Here is a 23,068-nt window from a genome sequence, read left to right as displayed (position 1 = left end):
ACAGGGTGTTCACATAGAATCAGAGAATCAGCCAGGCTGGAAGAGACCTCCAAGCTCCTCCAGCCCAACCTAGCACCCAGCCCTGCCCAACCAACCAGACCATGGCACTAAGTGCCCCAGCCAGGCTTGGCTTCAACACCTCCAGCCACAGAGACTCCACCACCTCCCTGGGCAGCCCATTCCAATGCCAATCACTCTCTCTGACAACAACTTCCTAACAACATCCAGCCTAGACCTGCCCTGCCACAACTCCAGACTCTGTCCCCTTCTTCTGGTGCTGCTTCCCTGGCAGCAGAGCCCAACCCCACCTGGCTACAGCCTCCCTGCAGGCAGCTGCAGACAGCAATGAGCTCTGCCCTGAGCCTCCTCTGCTGCAGGCTGCACACCCCCAGCTCCCTCAGCCTCTCCTCACAGGGCTGTGCTCCAGGCCCCTCCCCAGCCTTGCTGCCCTTCTCCAAACACCTTCCAGCACCTCCACATTTCTCTTGAAGTGATGAGCCCAGCACTGGACACAGCACTCAAGGGGTGGCCTGAGCAGTGCTGAGCACAGGGGTGGGAAGAAGAATCTCCCTTGTCCTGCTGCCCACACTGCTCCTGAGCCAGCCCAGGATGCCATTGGCTCTGCTGCCCACCTGGGCACTGCTGCCTCAGCTTCAGCTCCTCTCTGCCAGCATCCCCAGCTCCCTCTCTGCCTGCCTGCTCTCAGCCACTCTGTCCCCAGCCTGTAGAGCTGCTTGGGGTTGTTGTGGCCAAGGTGCAGAACCCTGCACTTGGCCTTGTTCAGTCTCATTCCCTTGGCCTCTGCCCACCCATCCAGCCTGGCCAGGTCCCTCTGCAGGGCTCTCCTAATGTCCAACAAAACCTCACCTGCTCCTAGCAGGTGTGATCTTCAAATTTACTGACCGGTGAGGTTGCAGGTTATGTTTGAGTGCCTTACAGGGTGCCTGACTGCGTTCCGGTGTGCTGCTCTGCTTGTCAAGGTACTTCACCCACACGGAGAGTCACAGGCCATGCTGGTGGGCATGAGGAACCAGGCTGGGTTTTAAAGGTCTCAAGCACACAGATTGCAGTTCAAGTTGCCTGTCACACAGGGAGCCCTGCAGTGCTTGAGGGTTCCTCACACATGCTGATGGGGCTGCAAGCTGTGTTGGAGTGTCTCACACAAGCTAGTGCTAGTGGCACTCAGAGCTGGGGTTGTAGACTTCTTTGAGGCTGTTCCACGGAAGACATGGCTGCAGGCTGTGTCTGAGTGTCTCACCCACAGAAGGGCTGTCAGCTACCTGAGGGGGTCTCATACACAAGCTGCAGGCACTGTCTGAAGGTAGCTCACGAGCTGCAGCTTCAAGATGCGTCTGAAAGTGCCTCACACACAGACCTCAGGCTGCTGGTTGTGTCTGAAGGTGTCTTACACATGGAACTGCAGCTGGGCTGTGTCTGAAGGCATCTCACACAGACCCAGGGCTGCAGAGGCTGTGTCTGAAGGTGTCTCACACAGACCCGGGGCTGCAGAGGCTGTGTCTGAAGGTGTCACACACAGGACCCGGGGCTGCAGAGGCTGTGTCTGAAGGTGTCTCACACACAGACCCGGGGCTGCAGAGGCTGTGTCTGAAGGTGTCTCACACAGGACCCGGGGCTGCAGAGGCTGTGTCTGAAGGTGTCTCACACAGGACCCGGGGCTGCAGGCTGTGTCTGAAGGTGTCTCACACAGGACCCGGGGCTGCAGAGGCTGTGTCTGAAGGTGTCTCACACACAGACCCGGGGCTGCAGAGGCTGTGTCTGAAGGTGTCACACACAGACCCGGGGCTGCAGAGGCTTTGTCTGAAGGTGTCTCACACAGGACCCGGGGCTGCAGAGGCTGTGTCTGAAGGTGTCTCACACAGACCCGGGGCTGCAGAGGCTGTGTCTGAAGGTGTCTCACACAGACCCGGGGCTGCAGAGGCTGTGTCTGAAGGTGTCACACACAGACCCGGGGCTGCAGAGGCTGTGTCTGAAGGTGTCTCACACAGGACCCGTGCCCGGCGGCCGTGCCCGAACCTGCTCCCCCCCCCCGGCTCCGCAGCCTCTCCCTGCCCTGTCCCCCGCCCCCGCAGGCCGCGTGCCAGCGCCCTGCCCCCGCGCGCGTCGCGTCGCGCGTGACGATGCGGCGGCAGCGCCGCCCCCGCCCGGACGGAGCCGGCGGCGGCAGCGGCTGCGACAGCCGCGGGCCGGGCGTGAGCGGGGCGGTGCGGGGGCGGGCGAGGCGGTGCCGCCAGGTTGCGGCATGGATTACCCGGAGCCCGGCTCGCCGCAGGGCACCTGGGACCTGCCCGGTGACGGGACCGGCTACTACGAGCGACCTACCCGCGGCGAGGAGGAAGCGGCGGCGAATCGCGGCTTGCAGCATCCCCTAGCCCGCCCGCCTCGCCTCCCCCAGCAGCGCTCTGCGCCGCTGCTCCGCGCCGCGCTTTCCACGTCCTCCTCCGAGGGGGAATCGGAGGCCGTCGCTCTGCCGCGGGACCCCAGCTTGAGCGACGAGGCCGGCGGCGCCGGTAGCGGCGATTTCGACTCGGCCGAATCCGGCGCCTCGCTGCGCTACTCTACGGGCACGGGCGGCGAGGGCAGCGAGGGCGAGGGAGCGGGGCTGGCGAGCAGCGAGAGCGGCGGCAGCGGCTTCTCGCTGGCGGAGAGGAGGCGGCCGGGCGGCAGCCGGCCCCGCTATGAAGTGGTGCGGGAGCTGGGGGCCGAGGAGGTGCGCTGGTTTTACCGAGAGGACCGGAAAACCTGGAAGCCGTTTATTGGTTACGACTCCTTACGGATCGAGCTGGCCTACCGCGCCCTCGGAGAGCAACGGGAAGCCGAGGCGGCGGCGGTGGAGCCGGTGTGCGTGCGAAGCGGGCTCTACGAGGTGGACGTGGCCAACGCGGAAAGCTACCCCGTCTACTGGAACCGTGAGTGTCGCTGTCCCTCCCTTGGGGACTGGAGACTGCCTCTCAGACGAGCACCGGGGGAGTCCCGGTGTCCTTGCCGTCCCGCCCCTGGGGACCGTGGAGCGCCCCTCCCCTCCTCTCGAACCGGGGGGATTCCAGTGTCCTTGCCGACCCTGCCCTATGGACCAGGGACGCTCCTTCCCCTCCCACGGAGTCAGGGGTGTCTCGCTGTCCTCGCATCGCAGCCCCTGTCGTCACCAGGGCTGCCTGTCACCTCCCGCTGTCCCCACTGAGGGACTCTGGGCTTTCCCTCTGCACACAGAGACACCGCAGTGGGTTTCCCTATCACCCTGGGGACACCATGCAGCCCTTCCTGCCCCCTCTCCATGGAAAAGCGGGGATCGGAGCATTGCCAAGCTCGGGCAGGCAGGCTGGGCAATCCTTGCCTGCGTGCACTTGGGGATACACAACGAAATACTGTTCTCCAGGCAGAGGGTGAGTGGCACTGGGTGCCCAGAGAGTGCCCAGAGAGAGTGGCACTGAGTGCCCAGTTGTCACACACCTGAATGAGGAAGGACCGGGAATTTCCCTTCCAAGTCCCAGGAATGGGGTGTTAACGGTAGTACTGGGCTTCCTGCCCTCCCAGGCACCTCCGTACGGCAAGTGGCATGGGCATGCACCTGGAAGAGGGACACTGCACTCTCAGCACCTCCTTAACCCACTTGGAGGATGACAGGCACGGGATACGCCTCCCCCCTCCCAGTGCAGGGTGATGGGAGGAGGGTGTACGGGGCACATCTTCACCCACTTGCAGCCGCAGAGGGGACGTACTTCCCTCTCACCCACCCTGTCCACATGCACCTGCAGGAGACTGGGATCTGGACATTCACACCTGGCCCAGAGAGGTGGGAATGGGAGATGTGGGCATCTCATTTCCTGACAGACACAGAAGAAAGCAGGAGGAAATATGACTGAGAACCTTCTTGCTTGTGCTTCTTTTGCTAAACAAAGCGGGAGGCAGGGTGGGTGTTTGCTTTCAGCACTCTGCCCCCCTCCCGCAGTATGCACACCCTTCCTTCAGGAGGAGTAGGGTAGAAACAGCAGTTGTTTGTCCACTGCCTCCCCACCACACTAGCACTTTTGGCCCCTCTTTAGTGAGGAACAATGGAAGAGAAAGCTGGTACCTGAGTTCCCATCTGCTCTACTTGTCCTCTGTGCTGGGAAGGTGATGGTGATGTGGTTTCTCTTCCTTTCCCCAGCACCTGTCCACTGGGAGTGGGCAGGAAATGGGACTTCTCCTTTCTGTTGGGAGGAATGCAACCAGCGTCTCAGATAACACAGTCCTTCTTACCCTTCCAGTAGAGAGGAAGTTGCTTCGTGCCTTCAAAATGAGGCAGTGATGCACCCACTCTTCCACCCTTCCTCTTACTTCGTGTGTCCTTTGCTGGAGAAGGGACCTTGAGGAACAAAGATGAAAGGAAAGCAGACAGCACAGCTCTTCTGCCTCATCCTTTGGAGGGAACGCCACCCGGAGTCTCTCACTGCCCGAGTGTGCATCTGCTGTCCTGGAGCAGATGAGCTGTGACACTGCTTGCCTCCATCCCAGCTTTCCAGTGCTATTTCTCCAAGGAAAGGGAAAACTAGAGTCGAGTGAGGGATGCAGGTTAGCCCAGCAAGGGACACTGTTCTGGCATGGACTTGGGAGAGGGGCAGACGTGTTTCTCTTGTCTCTTCTCCGTGATTTTAAGACTCAGGTGGGAGTCACAGAGGAACAGCAGAACTGTGTCAGATGTAAAAACTAGGCTTTGCTTTTGTTTCCCTTCTTCTTTGTCAGCACCTTTATGGGAAGAAGATCCATAAATGACAATACCAGGTGATGCAGTTCACTTGGGTTGTGACAATTTGTCTTTCAAATCATTGTCCCAGCAGACAGACACTGAGCTTGAGGAGCAAGCATCCACTTGTCCGCACATCCATCTTGGTCCACACATATTTTGAGCTGGGGGAACCTGGGCACAGCTCCTTCAGCAGAAAGTGGGAATGATTCTCCCTGTCACCACCCTGAAGCCCCTGCTGTTGGTGCTTGATGCATCTCCCACATGGTTACTGGATAGCAGATTGTCCAGAGGAAGCTGCTACCATCCCTTTTGTAACTGTGCCATAGGAAGAGAGGAGAGTGAGTGAGCAGGGCTGTCAGGTGAGGCAGTGGGTAATAGGAGCATGAGGCTGTCCTCAGCAGCAGCTTAAAGGTTTAATTTCTTGACCCTATGCCTTGTCCATTTTGGAAGCTGATTCAGTCTCATTAAGCCTGAGGAGCAGATGTTTCAAATGACAACATAGGCTGTGCAGATCTCTGATGCTTGGAGGCAGAGATTCCGAGGTTAGCACCAGAAGCAGAGCTAGCAGGGGAGTAACAAACTCCTGGTCCTGAGAGGGCTGACAATGGAGATGTTTGTTAGTCCTCAGAAATCAGATTAAGGAGGGTGCTGGAGTCTGCTCTTAGCAAGCCCACTCCTTCGCAAGACTCAGACAAACCCTGAGGCCCTGTCAGTGTCTCCTGGTCTCACTCCTCCCGCACTTGCACACTTCCTTGCTTCTGTTGTCTTGCCTTCCTTTGCAGCTACTGCGCCCACAGCTAAGAAAACAGCAGGGTGGGAGCCCAAAGATTCAGCCTCCTGTGCTTTTGAAGGCCTTGGTGTAGCTGTGCCCAGATTGTTCCCACTTGATAGAGTGTGTGCAGCTGTGGGTGCAGAGCATAACTGCTGCGCTGCTCTGCTGCAGGGCTGGGGGAAGCTCATGGAAGGGAACCACATCCCACACGAGTGAAGGCCATGAGTAAGGAAGGAGAATTTCCCTCTCTGATTCCATGACCATGAAGGTTAATGAGTGTAACTGGCTTAAAGTATTCCAAGGTGCAGGTTAAGGAGTACAGAAACTGCTCTCTGGTTTTGCTGATTCACATTTTCAGTTCAGGGCAAAGGTCAGAAGCTTTTATCTTTGTTGCTTTGCTGGGTTTGTTGTTCCTTTTCACGCATGAGCCACGCTTGAGGGAAGGCTGCTATCTCACAGCCACAGTGCTGAGCGTGCTGACAGCTCTTCTTTGCAAGAAGCAGCTCTTTCTCCTGCCGTAATGACTGAAGAATGTTGATTGCAGCTTGCCACGTGCTGACACACATTTTTGTTTTCAATCCACATCTTCAGATACCTTAAACTCATCACAGAAATTGTTTGCAACGTGAGGAATATCAGCCCGAGCTAACAATTTGAGCAGATTAATTACTGAGGATTCCACCCTTACCTTGTGGCCTCTGGGATGTGTTTAATTAGTGTTGTAAAGTCTGCAAAGACGGCACAAGAGGATGGAAGTTATTAGTGCAGCCTTCCAGGTGAGGGAGTGACTTGGAGTTGGGCTGCTCCTTGTCTGCTACAGACATAACAATGAGTTGGGTTTTTACATGGGTCCTCTCTTTCAACCTCCTGAAAGTGTCCATCTCTTTTCTGCCCTCTCTCTTGGAAAGTGCTGTTCACAACCATTTCTCTATGGAGTTGCTAAGTTTAGTGTTCAAAGATGACTGTTAAATCTGCAGCCTGAGGACTTCAGGGTGACCTTTGGGAGTTTTTTGGCTTGGGAGTTTGTCCCACACCATTATTGCCCTATCTGGTGGTCACTTCTCTCATACTTCTCAGTGGTTGCTGGTCAGGCTGCCTGTATCTGGTTCTTCCAGGCAGTGTTTTCTTACACCACTTCACTCTCCAGGTCTTCATCCCAGCGTGCTCTCCAGTTTCAGTTCTGACTGTGTGTTGGGGATACTCATCACCTCACATCGTGTCTGTCTTGCAGTGACAGCATTTAAAACTGAAGTAAGACTTGCTGCAGCCGTTTGGGGAGCCCCTGGAGCATTGCCTTTTAGAGAGGGATAAACCACACCCAGACACAGGCTCGATAAGAAGGTTTTGGGGGTTGTTTTGATTTTTCATGCTTTTGTACCTTACAGTTGCAGGTGTCTATGAAGTACCATACCTGTTGTTGTATTTAGACAGAGTTAGTCCACTAAGACCGTCCTGGAGATCCATTCTCTTGGTGTACTGACCTTAGTCTGGAAACAACCTGGCAATACAGAGTGCTGACTTGTCTCTTAACATTTGTATCCTTAGGCTGGAATTGGGCAGCTTTTAGTCAGCTGTGACCAAGCCTTTAAGCTTGGACTGAAAGAATCGTCCAAGAGCCTGTCTCTTCTTTTGTGAGCTTCCTGTGAGCTGCTGTAAAATCTGGAAGAAAAGGCAGTCAGCAGCGCCCTGTGGAAAGCCTCTGCAGGTTTATCTTCTGCCAAAGGAGATGTGAATGCTTGGTCTAAGTTATCTGCCCTCTGAACTTAGAGCTGGTCAAGGTTGCTGAGAAGTACAGAAGTTGATGTTTGATACCAGATGATTACAAAAGACTGTTTTCTTAGTAGAGTTGTGTGGTGGTGTTTTCTTAATCCTAGGTTTGCTTTGGTGTAGGGGATAGATGTTAGCAGGAAGATTTGAAGCCTTTTGTCCCTCAGCTGCTGGTGGTTCTCTAGGCTGTGCTGTCAAGGGTAGGAATCAACACAGTGCTTCTGCCTTCCCTGGAGCTGCCATGTGTGCTGACACTTTTACAGGCTGGCAACCTTAAACCTGTCTTGAGCCTCCACTGGGCTTCCTGCCTGGCTGCTTCAATCAGTGCCCTCTGTTTATTCTGAGGCAGCATGTTTGGTTTGTGCTCCAAAGCAAATGGTATTAAAACAGATGCACAAGGCAAGATGAAAGCTTGTGTGAACTGATCAGTGTGTTTGTGGCTCGTGTTACTTTTATTCTCTTCACAGCAGAACACGTTTCTGGCTGCCTTACAGCATCCTTAGAACATTGCTTTTGGCTTGTTGGATGGTCTTGGACCTTGGTCAACACAGTTTCCCTATGAAAAGGGCTTTCTGATCAAAAACTGAATTCCTGAATGCTATTTTCTTGCTTTTTCTCTCCAGATGGATTGTTTGTTTGCAAATAGGATACTGATGGTTTACAGAGGAAGGTAAAGCATTACTTTAGGTACTGGAAATCTTTCCTGGACTTTACTTGTTTGCTTCTGTTCTTACCATAGCATCCTTCTAAAGAGGTCTTAGAGCTTGCTTTTGGCCAACTCCTTCCTGACCAGAAGGCCTAACACACACAGATGAAATAATTGTTAGATTTGCAGTGCTCTGTGGATTCAATAACAACTTAAACCTGTTTGTATGAATGCTCTGATTGTGATCTCTGGTACCTTCTTTCAGGAGAACTTAGGACATTTAGGATGCTTTTACTGGAGCAAATGAGAGATATTAGCACTTTGCTTGGATTGTGTCTTGGAGAGCAACTTTCTCCCATGATCTCAGCTTTTATTTTAGTGAGTTACAAGCATCAGTTAAGAAAATGCATCTGTTCTCTTACTCCTGCAAATGATAATCACATAATTGCCTTCTGGCAGATGGTGCCAGCTACAGCAGAGTACTGGAGGATTGACACAGTTCAGAAACAGAGTCGTGCTTGCCTTCTGTGCGCTCTTCCTCCTGCCTGTGGTCAACAAGGAAGAAGGCAGAGCTGCAGGGAATACTTGGGCCACAAGCTGTGACTGACAGGGTGTTACCTACTGTAACGGAGATAGCAGAAGATGTTTGTGGGGTGAGAAGGATTAGAATAGAATCACAGAATCACGTTGGAAGAGAGCTCCAAACTCATCCAGCCCAACCTAGCACCCAGCCCTGCCCAACCAGCCAGACCATGGCACTAAGTGCCCCAGCCAGGCTTGGCTTCAACACCTCCAGCCACAGCCACTCCACCACCTCCCTGGGCAGCCCATTCCAATGCCAATCACTCTCTCTGACAACAACTTCCTAACAACATCCAGTTTGAGACTGTGTCCCCTTGTTCTGTCGCTGCTTGCCTGGCAGCAGAGCCCAACCCCACCTGGCTACAGCAGGGAGCTGTAGACAGCAATGAGCTCTACCCTGAGCCTCCTCTGCTGCAGGCTGCACCCCCCCAGCTCCCTCAGCCTCTCCTCACAGGGCTGTGCTCCAGGCCCCTCCCCAGCCTTGCTGCCCTTCTCTGGACACCTTCCAGTTGTGTCCTGGCTTAATTCAGGCTTGAACACTGATTTGACTGTGGCATTACCAAATAAAAAAAGAGGAGGTTTGATGTGGAGGTGACAGGGCTAGGTCAAAGAGAGATGACAGGTCAGTGTCTGTCTGTGGGGGAGGTGTCCACTAGGAAAAAAAACAATACTGAAGGCAAAGAGACACCTTGGGCAGAGCTCCTCTTTGTCTTGAGAGGAAGATGGGAAGACTCTGGAAGAGCTGACACTGTAAATTAGTGAGCAGAAGGACTGGGTGGAAGGAAAAACTGCAAAAAGAGCAAGAGAAGAAAAGAAGTGTGAGCAGTTTTGTCAGAGGTGTCTAAGGCTGAAAGGCATGAAGGTAGAGTAGTGGTTTGAGTGCTGACCAGAGGAAAGATCTCTGCCGTGGTATAATGTATTTGAGAGGGTTGCAAGCAGCTGAAGCCCCACTAGAGAGTGCCTGGTGTGGAGCTGGAGAGGAGCATCTCTAGAGACTGAAGGAATTGTAATTAATATGGTTAGTAAGTGCTGTGATGAATGGAGGGTGTGATACAAGTGGGACCCTAGGCAGTGGTAGTTTAGTTCAGGAGAAAATGAAACCTGGGGATGAAAACGTTGGGGAAGTCTGGTGGTGGGTGGAGTAGGCAGGAAAGAGAGGTTAGAAGGAGTGTGCAGGAGAAGTCCCTGCAGAGGAGGAAGGGGGAATGAGTTAAGAGCAAAGGTTAGTGTGTCGTGTTTTGAGCTGGAAGAGGCCTTTGCAGTTCATCTAGCCCAACCCCCTGCAGTCAGCATGGACATCTTCAACTAGACCCCAGTGCTCAGAGCCCTGTCCAACCTGCTCTGGTATGGCCCAGGGATGGGGCATCTAACACTTTCCCGGGCAGCCTGGGCCAGTGTTTCACCACCCTCAGCATCAAAGATGCCTTCCTTATCTACTCTGGATCTCCTCTCTTTACTTTAAAGCCATCACTCCTCATCTCTCGCTGCCAGCTTGCTCGCCACGCTCACGAAGGAGCACTTTGGCCTTCTGTTTCTAGGTCCTCCCTGCAGAAGCCCATCTTGCTAATCTTGTTCATTAGCAGCAGAGCTGAGGTCTGTGCAGGAAACAATCTTGCTGCTCTCGTTTTAAAAGCTACTCCTTTGCAGGAGCCTGCCTGCTCAAACTGCCCCCGTGTGATCCTTGCTGCTGAGGGTCCCTCTCCAGGGGCGGCTGCTGAAGGGCTGCAGGTGCCCTGTGCGCTGCGGGGCTGCCTGCAGCACTCCCCTGGCTCGGTGGGCTTTGGGCACAGGCTTACACTTCGGAGGTGCTCACATGTTGGTCATGTGGCTCAGGCAGCCTTTGTGGAGCAGCTCAGCATTCACCTCATGTGGTTTTCAAAAAGCCCACAAGTTTCCCTGGGTGAGCAAAGAGCTGATAATGAACCAGCTCCTAGAGCTCACTGACCCCACTGGTGGTGGAGCTGCTTCAGCTTGGAGTGCCAGTGGGGAAATCTGCTAAGTATTGCAACAGGTAACAGTCTAAGAACAGTGCATCTCTAAACTCACAGTCACAGAATCAGTCAGGGCTGGAAGGGACCACAAGGAGCAGCCACTTCCAAGCCCCCTGCCCTGCCCAGAGACACCCTACCCTAGAGCAGGCTGCACACAGCCTCAGCCAGCCTGGCCTCAAACACCTCCAGCCATGGGGCCTCAACCACCTCCCTGGGCAACCAATTCCAGCCTCTCACCACTCTCCTGCTCAACAACTTCCTCCTCACCTCCAGCCTGAACCTACCCACCTCCAGCTTTGCTCCATTCCCCCCACTCCTGCCACTCCCTCACAGCCTCAAAAGTCCCTCCCCAGCTTTTTTGTAGCCCCCTTCAGATGCTGGAAGGCCACAAGAAGGTCCCCTGGGAGCCTCCTCTGCTCCAGCCTGCACAGCCCCAGCTCTTTCAGGCTGTGCTCAGAGCAGAGCTGCTGCAGCCTCTGAGCATCCTCCTGGCCCTGCTCTGGACACACTCCAGCATCTCCACAGCCCTCTTGTCCCAGGGGCTCCAGAGCTGGATGCAGCACTCCAGGTGGGGTCTCAGCAGAGCAGAGCAGAGGGGGAGAATCCCCTCCCTGGCCCTGCTGGCTACACTTCTGCTGCTGCAGCCCAAGCTCTGCTTGGCCCTGCAGGCTGCAGGTCCAGGTAAATGACATCAGTTGCTCACCATCATAGCCATGTTTTGTGTTTCAGCAGGCTCAGGTTTTCTGCTGGCATCACTTGGAGTATTGTGGTCAGTGCTGAGGCACCCAGCATAAGGCAGGCATGGACCTGTTGGAGCAGGTCCAGAGGAGGCCATAGAAATTATGTGAGGGCTAGAATCCCTCTGCTGTGAGGCCAGGTGAGAGGGTTGGGGTTGTTCAGCCTGGAGAAGAGGAGACTCCAGGGAGACCTTCTGGTAGCCTTTCAGTGCTTGAAGGGGCTGCAAAGGCAGATGGGGGCAGACTTTGAGCGGAGTCTGTGGCAACAAGGGGTGATGGCTTTAGTCTGAGAGAAGGTAGGTTTAGACTAGATGTAAGGAAGTTCTTCACTGTGAGGGAGGCAAGACACTGGGCCAGGTTGCCCAGAGAAACTGTGGATGCTTCACCCCTGGAAGTGTTCAGAGTCATGTTAGATGAGGTCTTGAGCAACCAGGCCCAGTAGAAGGTGTCCCTGCCCATGGCAGGGGGCTTGAAACTAGACAGTCTTCAAGGGTGCTTCCAACCCAAACCATTCTTTGATCCTGTGACCATTGTCATGGCTAGGAACATGAGCTTTAGGATTTTTTGCTTGGACTCATCTTGAGCACTGCCTTCAGTTTGGGGCTCCCCAGCTTAAGAGGGACAGGGATCTGCTGGAGAGAGTCCAGTAGAGGGCTGTGAGGATGATGAGGGGACTGGAGCACTGCCTGGTGAGGAGAGGCTGAGGAACCTGGGGCTGCTTAGTCTGGAGAAGAGAAGACTGAGAGAGATTCAATCAATGCCTATAACTACCTGAGGGCTGGGGGTCAGGAGTCGGGGGACAGGCTCTGCTCACTGCTCCCTGGGATAGGACAAGCAGCAATGGATGGAAGCTGCAGCACAGGAGGCTCCAGCTCAGCACAAGGGGGAACTTCTTTCCTGTAAGGGTCCCAGAGCCCTGGCACAGGCTGCCCAGAGAGGCTGTGGAGTCTCCTTCTGTGGAGCCTTTCCAGGCCTGTCTGGCTGTGTTCCTGTGTGCCCTGAGATGGATTGTCTGGTCCTGCTGTGGCAGGGGGGTTGGACTGGATGATCTCTTTGGGTCCCTTCCAGCCCCTGACACCTGTGACCATCAGGTGATTTTTTTTTATTGAAATACAGACCTGAAGTTGATGTTCCAAGGGAAGAGCAGTTGGAGAGATGGTAACTGAAGTACTGTCCCAAGCCAGCACACCCCTGCTTGGAAACAACAGTATGTGCTGGGTTGTGGTTTGGAGTGGCACAGAGCAACTGAGCTGAGGCCTGACTTTTTCATCTCTCTTAGAGGCACTCCTTCAGGGTTTGATATTTGAACCAGCCCTGAGGTTCAGCCTTTTGTTGTTGTTTTGGAATGCTCAGTTCATAGTGTAACTGGATTGGAAGTGGTGCAGGGAAAAGCAGTTCCCAGCTGGTGCTCGAATACTTCAGGCTGCCTTGGTCAGAAAGAGGCAGTTTCACAGCAGAGCAAAGTGTGTGTTCCTCCCTTGCTGCACCTGACATGGGAGCAGACCCTCACACCTGTGGCTGCTTCCCAGGCCAGAGCTGAAAAGAAAATCCTATCCATGCCAGTCAGGTTGTTCTTAACAATGTGCTTAGTCCCTGTGAAACTCAGACGTGACTTCTGCCTGGCACTTTGGATGGCTTCGCTAAAGCAGTTCACAGACCAGCAACGTCACAGCCTGTGCTCCTCGGGAACGAAGTCTCTCTGTTGTCTCTGGTACTGAATTAAAAAGCAGAAGTCTGGCTCTGCAACTTCACGTAGGTCTGTTAAGTTGTTTGAGGGCAGGATGCCACCTTTCAACTCCTTCAGGTTACATTTTTACTTTTGAGGGAGCAGAAGAGGCTTGCATGGGTTAGTGGTTAAACAAAGGGCAGGTCACCCAGGCTTGTGATGAAATCAGTGCTTCTGTTTAGGTGTGGGTACCCTGCTCTCTTCTGAAGGAAGATCTTAGGGAGCAGCTAGAAAGATGAAGAATTTAAAGCTGTTAAAAACCAGTCCAAAAGTCTCTAATATTACCTAGTAACCATGGAATAGTGTCATTTTAGTTTGGCTCTGCTTCACTTGAACGTTGTTTGTTCACCCAGCATGCAGGTCAGATCACTGACAGTAACACGTGGAAGGCAGAGGGGGTGAAGCTAGCTGATCTTTAAGGTCACAAACCATTCTGTCAGTCTGTGGAATGACAGAATCAGTCATGGGTGGAAGGGACCACAAGGAGCAGCCACTTCCAAACCCCCTGCCATGCCCAGGGACACTCTACCCTAGAGCAGGCTGCACACAGCCTCAGCCAGCCTGGCCTCAAACACCTCCAGCCATGGGGCCTCAACCACCTCCCTGGGCAACCCCTGCCAGCCTCTCACCACTCTCCTGCTCAGGAACTTCCTCCTCACCTCCAGCCTCACTCTCCCCACCTCCAGCCTTGCTCCATTCCCCCCACTCCTGTCACTCCCTCACAGCCTCAAAAGTCCCTCCCCAGCTTTTTTGAAGGCCCCCTTCAGATGCTGGAAGTCCACAAAAAGGTCCCCTGGGAGCCTCCTCTGCTCCAGTCTGCACAGCCCCAATTCTTTCAGTCTGTGCTCACAGCAGAGCTGCTGCAGCCTCTGAGCATCCTTGTGGAATCTTCCATCTCATCACCAGTTGCTGTAATATTCTGTTCTCATAATTAAAGCTTCCTGTCTTCAGGAGCTCTTCTTTTCTCTTTATTTGCTTCAGTGGACTCTACAAACCCAACCAGAAGGAAGCTTAAGGGCAGCTCTTGTGCCACAGACTGCAAGGTGTGCATTTGCCCTGGGCAGAATCTGCAAATGGATTTTGCTGGGGATGCAGTGGGGGCTGTGGCTTCAGGCAGGCTAGGAGACATGCTGGTGCAAGGGTCATGTTCCCCCACCCTTATGGGTCTTGTACCACCCACCCTTATGGGTCTTGTACCACCCACCCTTATGGGTCTTGTACCACCCACCCTTATGGGTCTTGTACCACCCACCCTTATGGGTCTTGTACCACCCACCCTTATGGGTCTTGTACCATCCATCCTTATGGGTCTTGTACCACCCACCCTTATGGGTCATGCACCACCCACCCTTATGGGTCTTGTACCACCCACCCTTATGGGTCTTGTACCACCCACCCTTATGGGTCTTGTACCACCCACCCTTATGGGTCTTGTACCACCCACCTTTATGCTTAACAAGGTTTGCACTCATGAAAGTCTTAAAGGCTGTGCAGTAGCAAATATACCCAAAGTGGAGTTGTACAGCTGATCTAATAGGAATCATAGAATCAAGCAGGTTGAAAGAGAGCTCCAAGCTCCTCCAGCCCAACCTAGCACCCAGCCCTGGCCAACCAACCAGACCATGGCACTAAGTGCCCCAGCCAGGCTTGGCTTCAACACCTCCAGCCACAGAGACTCCACCACCTCCCTGGGCAGCCCATTCCAATGCCAATCACTCTCTCTGACAACAACTTCCTAACAACATCCAGCCTAGACCTCCCCTGGTACAGCTTGAGGCTGTGTCCCCTTCTTCTGTTGCTGCTTGCCTGGCAGCAGAGCCCAACCCCACCTGGCTACAGCCTCCCTGCAGGCAGCTGCAGGCACCAATGAGCTCTGCCCTGAGCCTCCTCTGCTGCAGGCTGCACACCCCCAGCTCCCTCAGCCTCTCCTCACAGGGCTGTGCTCCAGGCCCCTCCCCAGCCTTGCTGCCCTGCTCCAAACACCTTCCAGCACCTCAACATCTCTCTTGAACTGAGGAGCCCAGAACTGGACACAGCACTCAAGGTGTGGCCTGAGCTGTGCTGAGCACAGGGGTGGGAAGAAGAACCTCCCTTGTCCTGCTGCCCACACTGCTCCTGAGCCAGCCCAGGATGCCATTGGCTCTGCTGCCCACCTGGGCACTGCTGCCTCAGCTTCAGCTCCTCTCTGCCAGCACCTCCAGCTCCCTTTCTTCCTGGCTGCTCTTAGCCACTCTGGCCCCAGCCTGTGTTGCTGCTTGGGGTTGTTGTGGCCAGAGTGTAGAACCTGACACTTGGCCTTGTTCAATCTCATCCATTCATTTCTGTGCCTGATACCAACATTCAGGTTAAAGTCAAAGAGTCAGAGAGGTTGGAAAAGACCTTTAAGGTTATCGAGTCCAAGCATTGCCAAGACCACCACTAAACCATGTTCCTCAGCAACACAGCCACACAGCTTTTCAATCCCTTCAGAGATGGGAATCCCACCACAACCCTTGGCAGCCTGTGCCAGGGACTGACAACCTTTTTAGGGAGGAAATGTTTCCCAATGTCCAATCTAAACCTCATTCTTGCCTTTTCCTGCATGTATTACAAATGCTGGGGTTGTGGTGCTCCAAAACATGTGATGCTCAACTCTTTCACAGGCCTTTGTGGAGAGAAAAGGCAGAAGGAAGGAAAACCAGAAAGCTGTTTTGCCCAGTTTGGGTTTTTTCCCTTGGTGAGTGTGTGGGTACTTCAATATTCAAATACCTTTCACCTTGAGCTGTCACTTATGGTAGCTGCACAGTTGCCTTCAGCTTGTGCAGATATTATCTTCATGCAAATCGTTTGCAACTAGTAATAAGGAAGTAAAATGTGAGGAACAGAAGCAGATTGAAAAGCAGGAATCTGAAGTTGCTACACAGAAAAGCATTTCAGGAGCTTGTGTTTCTTGTTCAGCCTCTTGTCTGTGGGCTTGCAAAGCTGGGAGCTGGGATTGCCAGTGTCAGCACAATAGCAGCTCTGACTGAAATCTCTGAGCCTTTGAATATTATATTAACCTTTTAGATCTCGTTTGTGGGTGAACTCCTACAGCTGCCTTGAGACCTAGGAGTGAAGGGTGCCAGAGCTGCTGCGACTTTGCCCTCATTTACAAGGCCTGTAGTGATAGGATGAGAGTGAATGGATTGAAGCTGGAAGAGAGTAGATTTAGCATCATAGAATCAGTCAGGGTTGGAAGGGACCACAAGGATCACCTAGTTCCACAGGCAGGGACACCCTAGGACAGCCTAGATCAGGCTGGCCAGAGCCTCATCCAGCCTGGTCTTAAACACCTCCAGGGATGGGGCCACAACCACCTCCCTGGGCAACCCATTCCAGGCTTTGCTCCATTTCCCCCAGTCCTATCACTCCCTAAGAGCCTCAAAAGTCCATCCCCAGCTTTTTTGAAGGCCCCTTCAGATGCTGGAAGGCCACAAGAAGGTCACCTGGGAGCCTCCTCTGCTCCAGCCTGCACAGCCCCAACTCTTTCAGTCTGTGCTCACAGCAGAGCTGCTGCAGCCTCTCAGCATCCTCCTGGCCCTGCTCTGGACACTCTCCAGCATCTCCACAGCCCTCTTCTCCCAGGGGCTCCAGAGCTGGATGCAGCACTCCAGGTGGGGTCTCAGCAGAGCACAGCAGAGGGGGAGAATCCCCTCCCTGGCCCTGCTGGCCACACTGCTGCTGCTGCAGCCCAGGCTCTGCTTGGCTTTCTGGGCTGCAAGTGCACACTGCTGGCTCCTGCTGAGCTTCTCCTCCAGCAGCACCCCCAAGTCCCTCTCCTCAGGGCTACTCTCCAGCCAGTAGAGACTGAGGATTAGAAAGAAGTTCTTTGCAGTGAGGGTGGTGAGACACTGGCACAGGTTGCCCAGGGAGGCTGTGGATGCCCCTTCTCTGGAGGTGTTCAAGGCCAGGTTGGATGAGGCCTTGAGCAGATTCTTCTAGTGGAAGGTATCCTCTACCCATGGCAGAGGATTGGAGATGGATGATCTTGAAGGTGCCTTCCAAGCCAAACCATTCTATGCACTTAGGAATCTGCACAGGACCTTAGCTTTGAAGAGGACTCAGAGTGAAGTTTGCTTGGTTGCTCTGGGTTATTCTGTTTTACTTTCCAAGCTGAGTGCTGGTTGGTGTTGGTATTAGTTAAGCAGACCTTTGGGCTGCTGCTTTGAGCTCTGTTTGTTATCCTTTTAATTATCTCTGTATTGTCTCAGTTTTGCTATGGTTTCCTGGTTCTGAGTCAAGTAAGGTGGAAGAGGGCTGTGGAAGCCCCAGGTGGAGCAGTACATGATGCACACTGTCTCAAGCAGTGCAGTGGCAGGGAACAAATGATGGCATTGATGTGGTGGTGCAGGATGAAAAATGAAGGCAAACTGTGCAAGTTATTACTTCTCATGCTGTGTTCTGCTGAATCCCATAGATTTTTCATGCAATTTATACTGGATGTGATAAGAGAGTTTAGCTTTGCAAAGAGGGGAGGTGTGGGGCAGACAGACAGATCACTGCATGCGTCTGCTGTGTTGTGCGGGGGTGTCTCAGGGGAGCAGCTGAGGCAGCTGGGCTTGGGGTAGCCTGGAGAAGAGGAAGTTCAGGGTAGACCTTCTGCCTCTCTACAGCTCCATGAAAGGAGGTCGTAGTGATGTGAGTGGTGCTTTCTCCCCCAGAGTAACAAAGAGTTGGGGCTGTGCAGGCTGGAGCAGAGGAGGCTCCCAGGGGACCTTCTTGTGGCCTTCCAGCATCTGAAGGGGGTCTCCAAGAAAGCAGGGGAGGGACTTTTTAGGCTACCAGGGAGTGGCAGGACTGAGGGGAATGGAGCAAAGGTGGAGGTGGGGAGAGCGAGGCTGGAGGTGAGGAGGAAGTTGTTGAGCAGGAGAGTGGTGAGAGGCTGGAGTGGGTTGCCCAGGGAGGTGGTTGAGGCCCCATGGCTGGAGGTGTTTGAGGCCAGGCTGGCTGAGGCTGTGTGCAGCCTGCTCTAGGGTAGAGTGTCCCTGGGCTTGTCAGGGGGTTTGGAAGTGGCTGCTCCTTGTGGTCCCTTCCAACTCAGGCATTCTGTGATTCTAGCCCAGCTGAATAAGGACAAGAGGGAATTGCCTCACGTTGCACCAAGGGAGATTTAGGTTGAACATTAGGACAGTTGGTTTTTCCCTGAGGGGGTTTGTCCAGCCCTGGAGCAGCTGCCCAGGGAAGTGGTGGAATCCTCATTTCTGGAGAGCTTTCAGAGCCCTGTGTTGCCCTTCTGCCCTTTTTGTGTGTTGCAGTGGGCTGGTTAAGGGGCTGGAGCACTGCCCTGTGAGGGGGGCTGAGGGACCTGGGGCTGTTTGGTCTGGTGAAGACTCCCAGGCAATCTAGTCGATGTTTATATATGTCTGAGGGCTGGGTGTCAAGGGGAAGGGGGCAAACTCTTCTCACTTGCACCCTGCAAAAGGACAAGGGGCAAAAGGTAGAAAGTACAGCACAGGAAGTTCCATCTCAACATGAGGAAGAACTTCTTTACTGTAAGGGTCATGGAGCACTGGCACAGGCTGCCCAGAGAGGCTGTGTTGCTGTGTGACCTGCATTGGACTCTATGGTCCTGCTCTGGCAGGGGGGTTGGACTCAGTGATCTCTGGAGGTCCCTTCCAGCCCCTAACATCCTGTGGTGATTTACTGGTGACCTGGTATTGCACTCAGGCTCTATGATCTTAGAGGTCTTTTCCAACCAAAACCATTCTGCGATTCATAGAATGGTTTGGATTGGAAAGGACCTTGAAGATGACCTACTTGCAAGCCACCTGCTGTGGGCAGGGACACTTTCCACTAGGCCAGGTGCTGCTCAAGACCTCATCCAAGCTGGCCTTGATCACCTCGGAGGAGAGGGCTTCATTCTGTACTACAGCTTTGATCATAGTTTATCTTGTTGAGAAGCTTGAGGCGGTTACCATGAGGCAAATGGTGCACGTTAAGGTCTCCACATCCTGAACGGCAGCACTTGCATTCTTCTGTAGAGACTGGGGGCAAGGAGTGCATTCTTCTGTAGAGACTGGGGGCAAGGAGTGCATTCTTCTGTAGAGACTGGGGGCAAGGAGTGCATTCTTCTGTAGAGACTGGGGGCAAGGAGTGCATTCTTCTGTAGAGACTGGGGGCAAGGAGTGCATTCTTCTGTAGAGACTGGGGGCAAGGAGTGCATTCTTCTGTAGAGACTGGGGGCAAGGAGTGCATTCTTCTGTAGAGACTGGGGGCAAGGAGTGCATTCTTCTGTAGAGACTGGGGGCAAGGAGTGCATTCTTCTGTTCTGTAGAGGCTGGGGGGCAAGGAGTGCATTCTCCTGTTCTCTAGAGGCTGGGGGGCAAGGAGTGCATTCTCCTGTTCTGTAGAGACTGGGGGGCAAGGAGTGCATTCTTCTGTTCTGTAGGGACTGAGGGGCAAGGAGTGCATTCTTCTGTAGAGACTGGGGGCAAGGAGTGCATTCTTCTGTTCTCTAGAGACTGGGGGGCAAGGAGTGCATTCTTCTGTAGAGACTGGGGGGCAAGGAGTGCATTCTCCTGTTCTCTAGAGGCTGGGGGGCAAGGAGTGCATTCTTCTGTTCTGTAGGGACTGAGGGGCAAGGAGTGCATTCTCCTGTTCTCTAGAGGCTGGGGGGCAAGGAGCCCTCCTTCTGCAAAACAATGAAGCCTTTGTCGCAGTCTACATCTCCTAAGCTGCGTCTGCTCCGAAAGTGGTAAAATATGTATGACTAATTAAAAGAAGGAGCTTTGCCTCAGCTCTTAATCCCTGCCATTGCAATGTGTTTGGAAATCCTTGTGTAAATAAAGCATGGAAGTGTTTAAGTGCCCACATCCATTGGAGTCTGCCAGCCTGAAGCACTGCCAGCTGCGGACTGTGTGGCGTAGGACTTAGGGCAGTGAAGAAATTGAGGCGAATCCTTTCCTGGGGTCAGGATTGTAGGGATGAGGATAAATAACATTTTGTAGTACAGGTTTGGAATTTGGTACTGTCAAGAAAAATAAGGGAAATTACAGCAAGATGTTAGAGTCTGAGCTTTTATTTCTCCCACAAAACAAAAGCAGCTGAAAGAGTTTGCAGTACCTGAAAGGTGCCTATGAGAAAGCTGGGAAGGGACTCTTGACAAGGGCTTGTAGTGATGGGATGAGAGGGAATGGGTTGAATCTGGAAGAGGGGAGATTGAGACTGGAGATTAGGACGAAATTCTTTACAGTGAGGGTGACACTGGCATAGGTTGCCCAGGGAGGCTGTGGCTGCTCCCTCCCTGGGGGTATTCAAGGCCAGGCTGGATGAGCCCTTCAGCAGCCTCTTCTAGTGGGAGGTGTCCCTGCCCATGGTGGGGGCTTTGGAACTGGATGAGCTTTGAGGTCCCTTCCAACCCAAACCATTCTATGATTGTATGGCCCCGTTGAATGCAAGGGATTGGTTTGAACTAGATGATCTTTAAGGTCTCTTCCAACCCAATAATCTGTCTTTGGAGGCCACATCTGCAATACTGTGTCCAGTTCTGGGCTCCCCAGTTCAAGAGGGACACAGAACTGCTGGAGAGAGTCCAGCACAGAGACACAGAGATGCTGAAGGGAATGGAACAGCTCTGCTAGGAGCAGAGCCTGAGGCAGCTGGGGCTGTGCTGCTGGGAGAGGAGGAGACTGAGAGGTGACCTCAGCAGTGACTATCACTGTGTGCAGTGAGTGGCAGGAGGCTGGAGCCAGGCTCTGCTGGGTGGTGCCCAGGGACAGCACAAGGGGCACTGGGTGGGAGCTGAGGCAGAGGAAGTTTCATGTAAGCATGAGGAGGAATTTTTCCCTGTGAGGGTGACAGAGCCTGGCACAGGCTGCCCAGGGGGGCTGTGGAGTCTCCCTCTCTGGAGATATTCCAAACCCTCCTGTGTGTGTTCCTGTGTGATCTGGTACAGGAGATGCTGCTCTGGCAGGGGCTGAACTGGATGAGCTGTGGAGGTCCCTCCCAGCTCCTGGCATTCTGTGGTTCTATGGGTCTGAAATGATTTCTCTTTCCATGTTAGCACCCTTTCCAGACACACACTCAGATATAGTAGTTTATTTTGCTCTCAGAGTAAACCACCCTGTAAAGGTGGGGTTGGTGTCTTCTGCCAGGCATCCAGTGACAGAACAAGAAGACTCAGCCTCAAGATGTGCCAGGGCAGGTTCAGGCTGGATGTCAGGAGGAAGTTCTTCACAGCAAGAATGATTGGCACTGGAATGGGCTGCCCAGGGTGGTATTGGAGTCCCCATCCCTGGTGGTGTTTAGAAGGAGGCTGGGTGAGGCACTTACAGCCATGGGTGAGTTAATTAGAAGGTTGATAGGTTGGCCTCAGTGATGTCAGAGGTCTTTTCCAGCCTGCTTAACTCTGTGATTCTGTGATTCTGTACATGCTTTTCCTTGTTTCAGGCATGGCAGCTTTTCCTGGCTGAGCCCCTCTGGAGAAGGCATGGCCCAGCTTACATCTGAGTGCTGCAGACAGCTCTTGTAAAGAGCCACTATGGGAAAATCTCTCTTGGGCAAAAAAAGAGCCTGAAAATGTTTATTTTAATGTTTCATGTTTAGAATTTTAGTAACCTGTAGGTGGAAATTCCCACGTGAAAAGCTTCAAGCCCTTCAAAACTGAAAGGGATGTGTCTTGTGCTAATCCAGGCTGGAGTACAACGTAGCATTCATGTTACTATTGCCTTTCAACAAGAGAAATCTTTTTATGTTTGGGGAAAAAAGTCTCTGTCTTTTTGTGGGTTTGCTGAATGGAGCCTGGTCAGGATGCTTAGTCAAGAATAGAGGGATCACTTCCAGATTTTTGCCAGTCAGGATCGTTGCTTCACCAACAATGGAGTCCTTTCTCTACCCTCACACACAATGTCCATGTCATGTTCTCCTGCAGACAGTGCTCCCTTTGTAAGGCCAGCCTGGCTGGGGCTGTGGGCAGTAGCTGTGCTGAAAGATAGAATCATAGAATCATAGAATCAGCCAGGTTGGAAGAGACCTCCAAGCTCATCCAGTCCAACCTATCCCCCAGCCCTACCCAATCAACCAGACCATGGCACTAAGTGCCTCATCCAGTCTTTTCTTGAAGACCCCCAGGGACGGTGCCTCCACCACCTCCCTGGGCAGCCCATTCCAATGCCAATCACTCTCTCTGTGAAGAACTTCTTCCTAACATCCAGCCTAGACCTACCCTGGCACAACTTGAGACTGTGTCCCCTTGTTTTATTGCTGGTTGTCTGGGAGAAGAGGCCACCCCCCACCTGGCTACAATGTCCCTTCAGGTAGTTGTAGACAGCAATAAGATCACCCCTGAGCCTCTTCTTCTCCAGGCTAAACACCCCCAGCTCCCTCAGCCTCTCCTCATAGGATTTGTGCTCCAGGCCCCTCACCAGCTTTGTTGCCCTTCTCTGGACACCTTCCAGCACCTCAACATCTCTCTTGAATTGAGGGGCCCAGAACTGGACACAGCACTCAAGGTGTGGCCTGACCAGTGCTGAGTACAGGGGCAGAATAACCTCCCTTGTCCTGCTGGCCACACTGTTCCTGATGCAGGCCAGGATGCCATTGGCTCTCTTGGCCACCTGGGCACACTGCTGGCTCATCTTCAGCTTACTATCTATCAGTACCCCCAGGGCCCTTTCCTCCTGGCTGCTCTCCAGCCACTCAGTCCCCAGCCTGTAGCACTGCTTGGGGTTATTGTGGCCAAAGTGCAGAGCCCTGCACTTGGCCTTGTTAAATCTCATCCCCTTGGCCTCTGCCCACCCATCCAGCCTGACCAGGTCCCTCTGCAGGGCTCTGCTACCTTCCAACAGATCAACACCTGCTCCTAGCTTGGTGTCATCTGCAAACTTACTGATGCTGGACTCAATGCCCTCGTCCAGATCATCAATAAAGATATTGAACAGGACTGGGCCCAGCACTGATCCCTGGGGAACAACACTGATCCTTGGGGATCAGATGTGGCCCTCTGGCAGGTGTAAGCTACAGCAAAGGGTCCAAGGAGATTGTGATGAGCTCTTCCCTCTATGAATTGTAGAATCAGTCAGCCTTGGAAGGGACCACAGGGACCATCCAGTTCCAGCCCCCTTGCCACGGGCAGGGACACCTGACAC

At 53.5% G+C, this 23,068-nt stretch overlaps 1 protein-coding gene across 2 annotated transcripts in view; it reads left to right on the top strand.

The window, feature by feature from the left end:
* Positions 1–2,170: 2,170 nt before the first annotated feature.
* The window catches only part of DDHD1 (DDHD domain containing 1), a 92,011-nt gene continuing 71,113 nt past the window's right edge, over positions 2,171–23,068 (top strand). For both annotated transcript variants that reach the window (XM_064144380.1, XM_064144289.1), the window contains exon 1: positions 2,171–2,927. In XM_064144380.1, the coding sequence (XP_064000450.1) occupies positions 2,261–2,927 (667 nt within the window). In that variant the 5' untranslated portion in view covers positions 2,171–2,260. The remainder of the gene's footprint in view (positions 2,928–23,068) is intronic.

This window comes from Pogoniulus pusillus, chromosome 1 (assembly GCF_015220805.1).
Source record: "Pogoniulus pusillus isolate bPogPus1 chromosome 1, bPogPus1.pri, whole genome shotgun sequence".
NCBI lineage: Eukaryota > Metazoa > Chordata > Aves > Piciformes > Lybiidae > Pogoniulus > Pogoniulus pusillus.
The sequence above is the reverse complement of the archived record's forward strand: the minus strand, read 5'-3'. Positions and strand labels throughout refer to the sequence as shown.